We start from the raw sequence: 17,055 nt of genomic DNA on the forward strand, positions 1-17,055 counted from the left end.
CACAAAATCTTAGACCCCTTCCCCCCCTAAAACATGTGACATCATTGTTGAACGACCCCTTATTCTGTTGCTTCAACTTGTATGCAATCAAACACAAGAACGATCGAATGCAACTTATCGATTCGTTGATTGATTTTGCTAATTGATAATTTTCCGCCCAAATTTCTATCATAGCTGCGTACAGTTCTCGTACTTGCTTTATTCGAATGAACATAATAAAAGAGCTTCAATTAACAGTAAATACACCTATCACTTGAGCAATTATTGAAAATTTATCGCGGCAGAGGAAATACAATATCATATTTACATTCAATAGAACTTACTTCAATGAAAACATATTATTTTGTTTTGCTTGGACAAACTATTACATTGAATTCTTCTTACTTTCCTCTCAAAACCGTTCACAGATAATTACCAGGCTTGTACACAAGTCTTCGAAAAAGGCTCGCATAAAACATATTTTTAAATAACTTTCACTTACTAAAATTGTAGAAAAATCACACTTATTATGTTTACCTTATTCAAAATGCACCACATTTCGAAAGATTAGATGTTTGTGATCCATTTTGGACCTTGATTGACTAGTAATTCTTTCTATAGGGTTAACCATGGCTTTTCTAAAATGCTTAAATTCATTGATTTTACGACATTTATTGAGGTATATCTCAAAATCTCGACGTGTTAGACAAAATCTGAAGTCAGATTCGGATTCAGCGAGCAAAAATCTACTAGGGACACATTATTTGGTGTTAGGGACAAAATCTTGTTGAGCTGTGTTATGTTATTTTGCTGCCCGGAAGTATTTGCGTAACGGAAGTATTTCTGAATGAGACATGAAACACATATTCGAACACGTTATGATTGCTCCCATTCTGATTTTTTTTGTATTCTCACATCTATGCTATATTTATCTGTCCATCGACCTATTATGCACTTTGCCTGATTCGATATTGAAGGACTATCAACTTTGGAAGAATATTAAACTAAATAGTATAAAATTTCATATTATTAGGGTAAGCGAAACAGCATCCATTTACATCCCACAGTCCTTTGCTGTTTCATTCGCGATTGTGGCGGAAGTAGGACGGTTAAGGTTCAATTGGCCGAATAGTTGGCCAACCTTATATGTCGATGATGTACCATTTTTCCATAACTTTTAAACGCAACGGTGGTTTGTTATCACAATCAATAGTGATTATTTAGGCTTTGCCCCCTGTCGAATAAAACTAGTTGCGAGAAAATCGTTCATGGATTTCAAAATGAATAGTTGGCAAATGTTTTTCGTAGCTTCCGTGTACACACATACAAAACATATCAGAAGTAATATCAAGAAATGAGCAAGAAGTAGAATACAGGAAGTAGGAAGTTGAAAAAAAAACAAAGTAAAACGTCAGCTTGAAGTACTTACTGAGACGGAAAAACAGTATAAATTAAAAAGAAATAAAGCAGAAGAAACAAAAGAAAAATAGCAAAAAATAACATAAGGAAAACGAATGAAAAAGGACGCAAAAGGAAGAAATAGTAAACAAAGAAAGAAGAAAAACGAGAACTGCAAAAGTGAAATGTAGGAAAAATAAATAAGTAGGGTGAAAACAGAAGAAAAATAGCAAAAGAAATAAGTTGGAAGAGAGGTGAAGAGAGAAGAATGGTTAAGAAGAATAGAATAGAAAAGACTGAAGACTGATGCATTGAAGGAAAAAGGAAGAAACAAAACCAGTAGGATAAAAAGGGTACAAAAACAATAGAAAAGAAATAAAGAAGAAATATGAAGGAGGAGGAAAACGAAAAAATTAAGTTTCTTCAGGAATTCCTTCGGAAGTTCCTCCGGGAATTCCTCTGGAAGTTCTTCTAGGAATTCCTGCGTAAGTTCCTTCTGGAATTCCTCCGTAAGTTCTCCCAGGGATGCCTCCGGAAGTTCTTCCAGGAATTCCTCCGGAAGTTCACCCAGGAGTTCCACCGGAAGCTCCTTCAGGAATTCCTCTGGATGTTCCTCCAGGAATTCCTCTGGACGTTCCTCCAGGAATACCTCCAGTAGTTCCTCTAGGAATTCCTCCCGAAGTTCCCCCAGAAATTCTTCCCGGAGTTCATTCAAGAATTCCTCCTGAAGTTCCTCCAGGAATTTCTTCGGAAGTTGCTCCACGAATTCCTCCGGAAATTCCTCCACGAATTACTTTGGAAGTTCCTCCAGGAATTCCCCCGGAAGTTCCTCCAGGAATTCCCCCGGAAGTTCCTCCAGGAATTCTTCCGGAAATTCTTCAAGGAATTCCATTTTCTTCCAGGTATTCCCTCGGAAGATTCTCCAAGAATTCTTCCGGAAGTTCCTCCTCCACGAATTTCTCCGGAATTTCCTCCACGAATTACTCTGGAAGTTTCTCCAGGAATTCCTTCGAGAGTTCCTTCATGAATTCTACCGGTAGTTCCTTCAGGATTTCCTTCGGAAGTTGTTCTAGAAATTATTCGGGAAGATGCTCTAAGACTTCCTTCGAAAGTTCTTCCAGGTATTCCTTCGGAAGATCCTCCCAGCATTCTTCTGGAAGTTCCTCCAGAAAAAAGGAATCCTACATTATTTCCAAGTATTTCTCCGTTATTTCTTTAAATTATTCCCAAGACTTTCCCTTATTTTCTCCTTTAGGAATTTTCTTAGAAAATTCCACGTTTTTTTCGCAGAACTTTCACCAGAAAATCATTCAAAAATTCCCATGTAAACTCCTCCTGGCATTTTCTCCTAAGTTACTCCAGAAATTTCACCAAGATCTCTTCATTAATTTCTTCAGAAACTCACGTGAAAGCCATTGATACCCATGTCCTACTCACGTCCCGAGATTTTTTCCGAAAATTCCTTCAAGAGCTCTTCCGGAAAATTTCTTAAGAAATTCGTCTGTAAATTCTTGTGGCTATTTTTCGAGATATTCTTCCGAAAATTTCGTCAGGTAATCTCCCGAAAGATCTTGCCGTAATTCTCAAGTTTTCTGCGGGTAGCTCCCCTAAAATTTCTACAAAAAAATATCCAATTTTTTTTCCCAATGAATGTATTCTCCCAAACATTTCACCAAGAATTTCCCCGGAAAAGTTCCCCTGAAAAGTTCTTCAATAATTACCCGGGAATTCGTTTAGGAATTCCCTTAGAAATTTATCAAGCTATTTTGCAGAAGTTCCTCCAAGAACTGCTCTGGGAAGTTCCTTTTTCATAAGGAATTTCCAAAATATTTTTTGCGGGAGCATCCGATGTGATGTGTTTCCTGAAGAAATTCACGATGGAGTTCCTGATTTGAGTCCCACGAGAATTTTTTGAGCAAATTCCGATGGATTTCCTAAAGAAATTCTCGAAAAAAAATACTAGCAGAGTATCTGAAACAAAGCTAGGAGAAGTGTTTTTAATGAAGTTCATAAGGAATTTTCAGAGAAAAATATTTATGATTTTCCAAACAAATTTTAAATTAAGTTATAAAATAATTCCAGACTGAAATACGAAAGAAATTCCTGAAGAAAATTTCCCACATTTTCAGAAAAATATCCTTAGAGTAGAGTGGGGCAAGAGTACGCACTTAGTTTTCAATCGATCATGTGGCCCTTATGAAGCAAGCTTCTGCATATCAAATCAGTGTCGATAATTCATATACACTTCCTTTATGTTACCCAGTGGAAAAAATATTGAAATTATTGAGATTCGTTTTAGTAGAACCCTTATTGCAAGACAAGTGAAAAACGCACTCTTACCCCACCGGTGGGGTAAAAGTGCGCATCGGGTGGGGTAAGAGTACGCATTTATCCAATCATGTGCTTTAAGTATATATTAACACAAATAAGAGTTAATAACATTTAATTGATGTATAATGAGCATATATTAGGGAATGTTTAAAGATTACGTAACTCTTAAAGGGGGAGGGGGTCCTAAAAATGTGTACTTTCATACGAAAAACCATTGTTTTTTTTATATATACAAAAAACTACAGAGGTAAAAATATATATCAGGTTTCGGGTGGCGTATACAAAGGCATTTTCCTTAAAGAAAGTCCACCAATCACGTAACGTAAAATTTGGCTATTTCATCACCCCTCCCCCCCTATCTTACACTATTTGTGTGAATCCTCTAAAATTTATATGGATCGTCACACATCTCGCAACCTCTCCCAGCTAAACGTTGTGTAATTTATGAATGTTTCTTTTGATTAAATGAAATTATCATTTAAATGAAATTGTGTTTTCGTACTTTGTTTAAGTGTACAACAAGTCCTAAAACAATTTCATTATTTCGCTTCAGTGCTTTGTTCGCTAAATCCTTTTTAACACCGAATTACTTCAACTTATCCTAAAAACTTGTGATAATTTCGAATTCTGTCCCTTATTTCCTAGTTGTGAATCTTTACGCTTTGGAAGAAGTCTAATTTCGGCCGGAGATACGGGTTTGACATCATAACTTGAAAATTCATATGCGTACTCTTGCCCCACTGGTTTCTGCGTACTTTTACCCCACAGTCCCAAAAATTATTCAAGTAATGGTTTTGACTTCTTGGAAAACCAACCGGATTGGTGATCTGTACCATAAAGTACGCTATATAATAGGTTATCGAAATGGTATAATGTTCACCTGATTGAACGTATATATGGTAATGAAATACTAGTTGCGGAAAATCCAATTATTTTTAGCAAAATGACCAGAAAGTTATCTAACTCCATATCTCCCTTGTTGTTTATTCAAATCGTTCACAATTACACATGATAATAGTTCGCCAGAATACCTGTCAAACTGATGCAGTGCTGCTAGTTTATCTTTTTTTATTACTTCAAAAAATCGAAAACGTACTCTTACCCCACGCGCACTCTTGCCCCACTCTACTCTATGTTTGGCCGAGCAAATGTAGACACCACCTCAATTCGTCAAGCTGAGTCGATCAGTATATGAAAGTCGGCCCTCCAGACTTGCTATCAAAAATTTGTTTTTGGAGTCCACTTATAACCTTTTCGTTACAACTTGGTGTACGAGATATGCATTAATGATTTTAAAGACGAGTAAATAAAAAAACAAACTTAGAAAGTTAGCCTTTTCTTAAATCTTCGAAATCAGTTTTCTTGTTATCTTTATACGAATCTATGACAAAAAGTCGAAGGACAAAAGGTCGAAAGACAAAAGGTCGAAGGGACAGAAGGTCGAATGGACAAGAGGTCGACGGGACAAAATGTCGAAAGGACAAAATGTCGAAAGGACAAAAGGTTGAAATTACAAAATTGGTTAAAATTGAAAAGCCATAGTATTGCGAACAATACAAATAAAATTATGATGTAAGTACCGTCATCGGGGGTGACACTTGGCCAAAAAAGGGTCAGGTTTGCCCATATTTTCAAGAAATTAAAATGTCTTAATAATGGAATTTATGTATCTGGGTACAAGGAAAATGTAATATTAGACACCTTTTTGAGCGATTCAGATAGCCGACCTACAGACTGTTCGTGAGAAAGGTGGCCCAATCTTGACTTGAACCCATAACCTCTAATTTCTACACAAAACTCTACCACCAATATGTAATATGCATAATCACATTCATTCATTTATTTAGTTTACATCTAAACAGAAACCACTGAATCAACAATTTGAAGCCATAATACACGGTTCGAGGCCACATCTCTCCATCCTCGAATGTGCCCCACGCTCGCCAAGTCGTTTTGCACTTGGTCTGCCCACCTCGCTCGCTGTCATCTTGTGTCGCCGTCTTGTGCCTGCCGGATCGGAAGCGAACACCATCTTTGCAGGGTTGTAGTCCGGAATTTTTGCAACATGGCCTGCCCATCGTACCCTTCCGGCTTTAGCTACCTTCTGGATTTTGGGTTCGCCGTAGAGATGGGCTAGCTCGTGGTTCATTCTTCGCCACCACAAACCGTCTTTTTGTACACCGCCAAAGGTGGTCCTAAGCACCCGTCTCTCGAATACTCCGAGTGCTTGCATATGCACAATCATGATTACATACTGGAACACTCATGCAGGATCGTTCATGCTGTGTACCATGAGAGATTTTTTCATTAATGTTGCACAAAATACAACATCACGCATGTTTTAGTCATTGGCGTAACTAAGGAAAAATTCTAGGGGGGCTAACTTTTTTTCTATTCTTACAGTCAAACACAAAAAAAGTTATTGTTTTTGTTCAACTGTCCGCAAGTTGGCCTACCAAACAGCTATTTCAATACATCCAGTGACGACTTGAACAGCTCTGACATAAAAATCTAGAAATGTCGTGGGATTCCCAATAACTTTGATACGTAAAAAACTTAAGAGCTTTAGATGCATATAACTTTCGAGTTTTACATATCCATTAGAAATAATCTCAAGTTATTGTGGGCTTCATGGCCGTGCGGTTAGCGACGTCAATTGTATAGACGCATGTGCTAGGGAGTATGGGTTCGATCTCCCCCCGGTAAGGAGGAAACTTTTCATGATCGAAAAATTCTCCACTGGTCCACTGGGTGTTATATGTCCTGTCCGTTGTCTCATGCTAAGTGTTAAGGGCTCAGTCTGTACGACCTCTGGTCGAAGACGGTGTTCATGTCTTCTTATACATTTTAGTTACCTCTCCTTGAAATTTCAGGGTTTACCGAGCTTTTTTCGGATTTCAAGGATTATTAAATTTTTTTTCGGATTATCAAGATAATTGGAAATTCAAAGTTTTCGGTTAATAGCAGCAACATCGCTTGAAAACTTTACTAGAGAAATCTGCAGAAAGAAATGCCTTCAAAATGTATGCTGTTACAGGCATACGATACGTTGTACTCAGTTATCACAATATCGAAAGGTTTCACTTGACAATCCTTTTAGAAATGCCATGCATCTTTAAGGGCTATGTTGGAAAGCTAGAGGTCATAGGCACAAAATACATGGAATGCAATGCAATGTAACCATAAAAATCTTAAAGAGTTGATTGATTTGCTGATAAATAAAAGTCAGGATTTGTTAGAAATTCTTCGGTAACCTAATCATCCTGTGTCTCCTGCTCAAGTTAAACAATTGTCTTTTTCATGTTGTCTAAATTTTACAGGCAGTTTATTATTTTACTTGAATTTTCTTTATTCATAAAAAAATCTCAGGTATAGTATTTGTTCTGTTAGTCTGTTGCTTTCATTATTTTTTCAATCAGCCTCGAATCAGCATGAAAATACTGTTCCACCTCCAACATTTATCTCAATTGCGTACTGAAAACAAGTTGTGTTTTGGCTTTATGTGCCTTCGAAAGTGTAATTTACTTTAGAAATTAGATTCGTACGCAATTCACCTTAAGCAATTATATGTGGGGCTGAGAATAAAGGAAGTGTAATATCCTTCGTGTTTAGCATTCCTAACCCAAGATATATAAATCTTTTTCTATCTTCGAAACATGATAAAATATATTCAACTCACTGTAGAGAGAGATGATAAGAATTCATTATTTGCAGTTACGCCCAGATATGATCAGAGCGCTAGACATGTGCCATACTCATGCAAAGTCGTAGGAATTCTAGGAAGGGCTAACTTGATTCTAGGTGGGGTTATAGCCCCCCTAGCCCCCTGTAGTTACGCCAATGGTTTTAGTGTTAATTAAAATGATTCGTACGGTTGAATCACCGAATAATGTGCATAATGTAAACTGTTATGTACGGCTTAAGGCCAGTCTTTGTGTACATGCTTCAGTGTTTATTTCTTATTTAAAACCAATAACGACGTCACGTTGAATTAAAACCAATAACATCCCCATCTAATACATGATGAGAAGTGGAAAATGAATTTGACACACATTTATACAAGAGACTGACAATCTTCTGTATCTCCATGATCGACATCGGAATGTAATGTAAAGGAAGTCGCGTTGGCGAAATAATTTATTATACGACACTGATTCAAAGATACCAAAACCAACGTATATCACTCAAACATACACTTGACGCGACACGTGTTACAAGATCTAACAAGTACTAATTATTCAGCTTCATCGTCCCGAGAACTAATCAAAATCATACAATGCTCGCTCTGGCTGCTGTATATTCACTGTAAATTGGTTAAAGAACTGCCCATGAAATAAAGAAGGAGAAATCCCTAGGAAATGTAATAAGCTAGACTTTTCTTCAGAAATATGTTTTCAAACTTGTGATATTTAGTATTTTTCATGTATACATAATTAAAGATTTTTAAATTTTGTCCATTCGACCTTTTGTCTATTCGACTTTTTGTCGCTTCGACCTTTTGTCCCGTCGACGTTTTGTCCCCTCGACCTTTTGTCCCGTCGACCTTTTGTCCTTTCGACCTTTTGTCCCTTCGACCTTTTGTGCCATCGACCTTTTGTCTCTTCGACCATTTGTCCGTCGACCTTTTGTCCTTCGACCTTTTGTCTTTCGACATTCTGTTCCAAAGCCCTTTATACTGATCTTAGTGTTATGTAGGTAATCTTATATATCTAGACCAACATTTGAAAAGGGCGTAACAGCCAAAATTTATTCCTCCTGATTCTTCGTCCACATATATAGCTATATATGTAGACAAAGAATCAGAAGGAATAAATTTTGGCTGTTACGCCCTTTTCAAATGTTGGTCTAGATATAATTACGAATCATAATACAGGTTCCTCCAAAACAAAGCGATGTGACTGTTGCTATAGCTGACAGTTTGTCGCTTTGGTAAGCGTCATTGGAACCAATAGAGTCCTTAAACTTAAAGCTTTTCATTCCCATAAAATCAATAGGTGAAATCCATAAAATACGTTACGTAAAAATGTTGCGATCTATCCCCATTCCCCAATCGTCATTTTTTGTAGTAACATGCATAATTATAGGGTGTCCCAGAAAGTATAAGGCACGATTTAAAAATAACATGACTTTGTTTTTTGGAAATAATTGATTACTGTTTCGCTTTTATGTCCTTTACTTTACTGCAGATCAGTATTACTTTTTCGAGATCCTTTTTGATCGTACGCCAAGGAGTGGGATTTTGATCAGATGGTACCCATTAGCTTTAGCACGGACCGTTTGTCAATGATTTAGCCTACATTTTCAATCTTTTGACGTAGGACTTACGTCTCTCTTTACTATACCGGGTGTCATTTCAAAATTTCTAAATCGGCCGCGTTACGCTGTGTTGAAAGATTTCAAACGTTAATATAGCTTTTACCCTAGTGAACAGATTTCTGCAGTTAACCCCTCAATCGACAGCTTTCAAGTATGCCTTTCATATTAATGCTTGATAATATCCGAGAACTTGTTTCAATAGGCCTAAAACTGTTTTCAAAGCAAAACATTGAATTCACGAAAACCTATAAATATGGGTACCGCATCATTCTTGCATCATTCCATTACCACGTTCTGATTGGTGCAGACGTCGACGAATGAGCTCACGCTAGGGCTGCTAGGAAGGCATAAAATAGCGCAGCGCGAATTTTTCCTCTCAATCTGACCGAAACAGGCAAAGCAATAACAGCAGCGCATCGTCGGAATTTGTGAACGGTTGCATCATCGTCTCAGCCACGCATTCGCAAGCCTAAGCCTTTTTAAGGGCAGAATCGTCAGCATTCTCAGGTCACCATCATCGGCATTTTCAGCCCGGCATTGTCGAGAAGCCAACAGTAAACGCAGCACGGCGGTGTGTGACGATAGAGTGTCGACGACAACACTACTGGTCAAGTTTTCTCGGCCGATGACAGCAGCGGTTAAGCGTTTGGTATTCTTGCAGACATCGATTCATAATGTTTTAAACAATCATAAACTCCCAGTTGAACCGCTCAAGAGGAAATTTACATCTAACATTGTGAATGGATCTTTTCAGAACCACTAATATACTTACTAAAGAGTTTTTCGCAATAGAATCATTTTAAAAATGTAGTACAATCAACTAATTAGAGAGCGTTTGCGTGACAATTTTATTAATTCGCGTTCATGGCGACGAATTGTTACAAAATTCTGTCTTACTCGCTCACGACAAAAGAAAATGCGTTTCTTATTCTAAGATCTCAACGAAAATTTTTGAAATTTCTCCATCAGAATTCCAAAAATTGTCACTGTTTTGAGTCTAAATATTTCAATTTAAAATTTGATTTATTTGTTGATGTGAATAGGTAAATAGCTACTGAATTTTGTGTAACTTTCAAACGTTGGTATAAAGCTTTTGAATATTCTTGGTTAACGTGATTTTGTGTTTCAGCAAGTATACCTACTCTATTACCACTCTAGCTAATTTGAAGAGTTAACGCAGTAGCGTCGCGGTATCACAAAAGACAAGCAATGTAGTGAAGAGACATTGCGAGGGGTGCTTAAACGTATAATTCAATGTGCAACATAACATGTCGAAATAATGTGCTAGAAATCATCACATGATCCCATTTTGGAATCTTAGTTTAAAAATGCAATGTTGAAAAATGTATTTAATGTTTTTAAAAATTGTAAAATTAGTGTAATATTTGCAATTATCGCACCCCTGGCAATCATTTTTAGGCGTTAGTCATCTTTGGTAACTCAAGATGGTGTGAATGTGCTGTCTGTTGCCCAATATATGGGGATTCTTGCTTGGTTGGTCAACGTAAAGGTAGAACCAACAAATGTTTTGTGATGTATTCATCAAAGAGGTGGAACATCGGCTTAAGTTGTAATGCTATAATGAAGAAATCATTCGCTTTATTGATCAATGTAAAGGTGTAGCCATCAGCTGATTTACAATGGTATTATTCATCGAAAAGGCGGAGCTTCGGCGGATTCCCTATGCTATAGTTCATCTTTTTTATGGCAATTATGGCATTGAGTACTGCAATCAAAAGCTTTCATGTTGTTCTGTTGATTGCGCTATTAAAATTAATTCATGAAAAAAATGTTACTTAGGTCCTTTTGAAAAGCGAGAATTTTTACATACTTTCATCAATGACAAAAAAAAAATCAACATTAGATGGAAAATCGATTGATAGCTTTCCATTTTGATATTTTTTCTCTAGATTGGTAACGAAACGTGTAATAATGCTGAGCAAAATATGTATTTTTACATGTATGGTCAAGCCAAGTCCTACGCTGGGTACTGCGGATAGAGCCGCTTTTCTGCGCTCAAGCGAGCAGAGGGATATTTTGAAATCACTCCCATAAACAAAATTATTTTGCAGTTACTTGACTGTCAAACATTTCCCGCTCTTCGAATTTCTCTTTCCACGCTGCATGAAAGCGCACAAATGCGCTAGACTCTACATGACTTTACGATTGTTTACATACATTCATGCTCCAATCAGCTGCTGAATCTCTTGAAATTTCGTAACGAGTGCTTTTTCCACTCGATATATAATGTGAGAATATTTGTTACAAAGAATACAAAACTCAAACAAAATTTATTTTTATTTTTTCCCAAAAAAATAACAATACTTCTCAATATTAGATCAGAAACGAACATAACCACAATCTTCAATGTTTGGCTCCGGCACAATAGAAAATTTTGGCTTCAGTTTGACAACCAAATCGATTCTATCCGCACCACCCAGGTCCTACGTCCACTTCCGGCTATGTCACAGACATTACCCACTGTTAGTTTTTTTTACAAAATTATGATGGAGTCCACTTCCTTAATATCCTTTCACAAATGTACCAGCACAAAAAGTTAGGGGAATGATGTAGAGAATACATCTCCTTGAGTACGGATTTGACTCTTTTTGCTTTGTACCAGATTACCGTGTCCATCGCGTAATAGACTGATATCAACACCGGCCAATATAGTACTGGGTTATGATACTTTCAGATAATGGACAATAACCGCCGCTACAAGAATTCCTGAACGTACACATCAACTGTTATTGTATCGATCGTTGCAAATGGATTTGAGAGAATTACACACTTTCAAATTGTTTACAAAATCATTGCTTTTTTACAGAATTTTCCTAAATAAACTTGCTTATCAACATCGTCAAAACTTTACCAGCACGCCGGATCATGTTAAACTGGTCCCGTGGAAGCATCTTTTAATCAAATTTCACTCATGGTTTATCATCGTCATCACCTTGCATAACGGTTTTCCACACAAAAGTTTATCGTACAGCTTATGGGCCCATGTTCTGACATATGCAGCATGTTATTTACTTCTTTTATTCTTCTTCTGCTTCCTGAAAGTCCATAGTTCGTTTTGTATCTTGTTCGGTCGGCTTTATTCTTCGACGTTCTCAGATTTTTCCAAATCTTGACCATTTTTAGATTGAACGATTTTCCGTTCGAGCATATGGTTCATATGAAATAAAAACTCATCACCATACTATCGAATCGCATTGCAAACTGCTCCGATGCTCTTATCTTCTATTTTCGCCATCTGACTCAGTGAATGTTGGGAATGGTGTATCATTCTGTTTGCGCTTTTCAAAGAAATAGCTTCGCAATCCCATGAAAACTTAACCAAATGGCACTTATGAATAACAGAACGACAGATTATAACGTAAACAAATATGCTCAGTAATTACGTGTCATTTAAAATTTAGCTCAAAACAATAGGAGCACATCTAAACCCGGGCAGAAGCCATGAATAGAATAACAAAACATGATATGGACTTGATTGATATAAGAGATAAAAGAACAGGCAACAATATCAAAAATTTGCACTGAAATATCATTTCAATATCAAGATATGCTATGAATAAGAACAAACTAATGGCACATGATATTGATTACTTCTTACAAATAGCATAACTTGATATCCTTATGATATTTTAGTGCAAAATATTGATATTATCGTCTGATCTTTTATCTCTTATATCAATCATGTCCATATCTTATTTTGCTATCTTATTAACATTTGATATTATTGAGCTATTTTCGTCTACTCGGGAATCGTGCTTATGCTTTCTGGTACACCCTATATGTACGATGTTTAACATATCTTCAAAATATAACACCTACAAATGTAACGTAATCAGGGAATCAATATTCGAGCAACGCCTAACAATATACTCTTTGTCATCAACAGAGTTTGTCACTGACAAACGCAGCTGTAGTATTCAGAGTAAGCGGCTAATGATTTTAGTTTGTATAAGTGATTCTAGACTATGAAATGATTCTGCTATTGCGGATAGTACATTAAACATAAGCAATCAAATATACCAATCGTGAAATCGCATATTTCGCGTGCCACAATTTACCGTACAATGTAGCAAGTTTTACATTAGACTTGATTCGAACTCTCAATTTTGCATATGCACTAATACTGATCTCTATCGTGAAAGAATCTGTGCATGATTGAGTATTTAAGAGTATGGAGAGCAACATATTGAATTTTCTGACGAACTTTGCTTCATTTAAGCGTGTGCCAATGAATCGGTAGCTTGTGAGGGGCTGAGAGAGGTTGCGCGGCGGGGTATAGCAATGCGCATTGCTGCCACCGCAGTGTGAGATGGTGTTGGTAGCGCCTTCGGGTTGAGTAACAACGACGAAGATTGCACCGTCAGTTTGTTGTCGAATTTTAAAACGAACAGTCGCACCGCTCTTCAACGGCGGATTCCATTCAGCCGTTTTCGGCTGGAATACGACATGTCGCAGTCGGTAGTGTTTGGTTTTATATTTGTAACTAGCGCATGAAAATGGTGCTTGCCACATCCATTAATGTGCTAGTTACTAAATGGTAAGTATGCTCTCATGTTGTGGATTTCGGAGCGAGCAGGTCTCCGAAATCATAGAAAAAATACCGAAGCGAGCAGGTCTTCGAGTATTTAATAAAACATGATCCCGGAGCGAGCAGGTCTCCCGAGGATAGAATAAAAGATACCGGAGCGAGCAGGTCTCCGAGGCATTTTTTTTTTTGTTTATTCCGGAGCGAGCAGGTCTCCGAGGCATTTTTTTGTTTATTCCGGAACGAGCAGGTTTCCGAGGCATTTTTTTTGTTTATTCCGGAGCGAGCAGGTCTCCGAGGCATTTTTTGTTTATTCCGGAACGAGCAGGTTTCCGAGGCATTTTTTTGTTTATTCCGGAGCGAGCAGGTCTCCGAGGAATTTTATTTTGTGAATGCGATTAGAACTCCGAGGCATGTTGACGTCGAACTACGTCTGTGACCACTTTGCAAATGCGAAGCAGGATTCCAAGACATTTTGTGTTCATTCCGTAGACGTAGGACTACGGCTGTGTATTCTATAGAAGAGTACACTTTGCGAATGTGAAGGACTCCGAGGCATTTTCGTGTTTATTCCGGAGCGAGTAGAACTCCGAGGCATGTTGGAGTAGGGGTTCGTCTGTGTATTCAAAAGAAGAGTACACTTTGAAAATGCAAAGCAGGACTCCAAGGCATTTTGTGTTCATTCCGGAGCGAGTAAACATCAGGGACATTTTGACTTAGGACTGCATCTGGGTATTCTATAGAGAAGTACACTTTGTGAATGCAGACTCCGAGGCATTTTTTTGTTGATTCCGGAGCGAGTGGAACTCCGAGGCATGTTGACGTAGGACTACGTCTGGGTATGCTATAGAGGACAATATACGAATACAGAGCACGACTCCGAGAAAATTTGTGTTTATTCCATTTTGTGTTCATTCCGAAGCGAGTAAAAAATCCGAGGCATTTTGACGTAGGAATACGACTGTGTATTCTATGGAAGAGTACACTTTGCGAATGTGAAGGACTCCAAAGCATTTTTGGTTATTCCGGAGCGAGTAGAACTCCAAGGCATTTTGAGGTAGGACATCGTTTGTGTATTCTATAGAAGAGTATACTTTGCGAATGCAGAGCAGGACTCCGATGCAACTCCAAGATATGTTCGTCTGGGTATTCTATAGAAGACCACACGAATGCAGAGCAGGACTCCGAGACAATTTTGTTCGTTCCGGAGCGAGTAGAACTCCGAGACATGTTGACGTACGATTAAGTCTGTGGCTTCTATGAAGGAATACATTTTGCAAATGGACTCCGAGGCGTTTTTTTATTTATTCCAGAGTGAGTAAAACTCCTAAGAATGTTGACGTAGGACTACGTTTGCAAGTTCTATAGAGGATTGCTCTTTGCGAGTACCGAGCAGGACTCCGAGGCATTTTTTGTATATTCCGAAATGTGCAGGAGCTAGTAGAATTCCGAAAAAAAATTAAAATGTGACCCACAATCATTATTAGTTTTTAGCAAAAATATGACGGTACTTAACATATCCAGTTTGTTCTTCTTTGAATTAGATGTTGATGGTACTACAATATTCAGAATTGTTTTAATTTATTTTGAAGCAACTTGGGTATGATTTTTCTGTAGAATGAAATATTTATTAAATTGAAATCATATTCTTACAAAGATGAAAGAGTAGGGAAGGAGAAAGATGTAGTATTCAGAGTAAGCGGCTAATGATTTTAGTTTGTATAAGTGATTCTAGACTATGAAATGATTCTGCTATTGCGGATAGTACATTAAACATAAGCAATCAAATATACCAATCGTGAAATCGCATATTTCGCGTGCCACAATTTACCGTACAATGTAGCAAGTTTTACATTAGACTTGATTCGAACTCTCAATTTTGCATATGCACTAATACTGATCTCTATCGTGAAAGAATCTGTGCATGATTGAGTATTTAAGAGTATGGAGAGCGACATATTGAATTTTTTGACGAACTTTGCTTCATTTAAGCGTGTGCCAATGAATCGGTAGCTTGTGAGGGGCTGAGAGAGGTTGCGCGGCGGGGTATAGCAATGCTAGCGTATTGCTGCCACCGCAGTGTGAGATGGTGTTGGTAGCGCCTTCGGGTTGAGTAACAACGACGAAGATTGCACCGTCAGTTTGTTGTCGAATTTTAAAACGAACAGTCGCACCGCTCTTCAACGGCGGATTCCATTCAGCCGTTTTCGGCTGGAATACGACAGCAGCTAGCGACAAACCTTTATCAGAACCCGAACACAATATGACAAGAATCAGTTGCTTTGCTTGATCTGATATCTCGGAAAATACGCTGCTAATTTTGTAATCATTGTTCGATTCTCGAATATTTCCTTAAAATCAGAAACTATGATAGCATAAAACCGAAGTTTTCACTAGAAATAATGCAAAATAACGAGATGAAAAGTTAGCAACAAGATTGTTTTCTTTTTTGTTGCTGACAAAATTATTCGGATCTTTGTCATTATTATCTCCGACAAAAACAAAGCTTTGTCGTTGGTTCTCTTTTGTCGCTTGTTTCGCAGGCACATTTCAAAAAAATTGATTCCCTGAACGTAATTTATGGATTTTCCGAAGCATTAACATACAATATTTCGTAAAAACAATAGCCGTTCTGTACTATATCAAATATAAAACTATCGAAATTTTGGCCTCCGAGTGGTTTTATGAACATGCGCGAGTTAGGCACGCTAGGTGGATAAGCCCTAAAGTAGGTAAGTATATTTTTAATATGAAACTTAAGAAATTTCAATCATATGCTTGAACTTGGCTTCCCGCATGCAATGTCGAAGTAGGATGGATTGAACTCACTATTGGGTAGTTCATTTCTTCCATGTAAACTACGAGAAAGATAAGACGAGTATAACTACCATTCCCATAAAATCAATAACTCAGTCAAACGCTAATCCAAGTTCAAATATGTAAATTGAACAAATATGGATATTACAAAACAATACATCCGCTGCTGCCCCCCTATGATGGTTCGTTCGTAGAGCTTGTAGTATTTCTATAATCTATATGCTATAATCTATATATCGATTGAATCTTAATTAATTGCATTGGAATTAAATTGCTATCATTGTTACCATCAAAGCTGAAATGTTGCTTGCAACAGATAGGTGTATTACCGCAGAACTACCTTTTTTGTTTTTAGTTCTGAAATACTTTTGAACATAATGTTCCAATAATGAGAATAATCTTGAAAAATCTTGTCAATAGATAACAATTGTTAATAAATAAAAATATATATACATAGGTACCTATGATTAATTCAAACTATGCTCAAGCGACGGTCGACGCAAAAATTATCATATAGTATAAGATAATATCATACCACGCTACTCACCTCCAGCTGATCACTTTCAACCATTTTCAATAGCGCTATGAATGATGATTTGTCGGCCACAAGCCATAATCCCACACCTAGAACAATGGATCCCAGAACCTAGAGATAAAAGATTTAGACG

The 17,055-nt window shown here is 37.4% G+C and overlaps 1 protein-coding gene across 8 annotated transcripts in view; it reads right to left on the reverse strand.

The window, feature by feature from the left end:
• Positions 1 to 17,055, reverse strand: part of LOC134211005 (tetraspanin-18) — a 133,973-nt gene that overhangs the window by 12,906 nt on the left and 104,012 nt on the right. For all 8 annotated transcript variants that reach the window (XM_062687516.1, XM_062687512.1, XM_062687510.1 and 5 more), the window contains exon 5: positions 16,935 to 17,033. In XM_062687516.1, coding sequence (XP_062543500.1) covers positions 16,935 to 17,033 — 99 coding nt within the window. The remainder of the gene's footprint in view (positions 1 to 16,934; positions 17,034 to 17,055) is intronic.

The sequence above is a fragment of the Armigeres subalbatus genome, chromosome 2, assembly GCF_024139115.2.
Source record: "Armigeres subalbatus isolate Guangzhou_Male chromosome 2, GZ_Asu_2, whole genome shotgun sequence".
NCBI classification, from domain to species: domain Eukaryota; kingdom Metazoa; phylum Arthropoda; class Insecta; order Diptera; family Culicidae; genus Armigeres; species Armigeres subalbatus.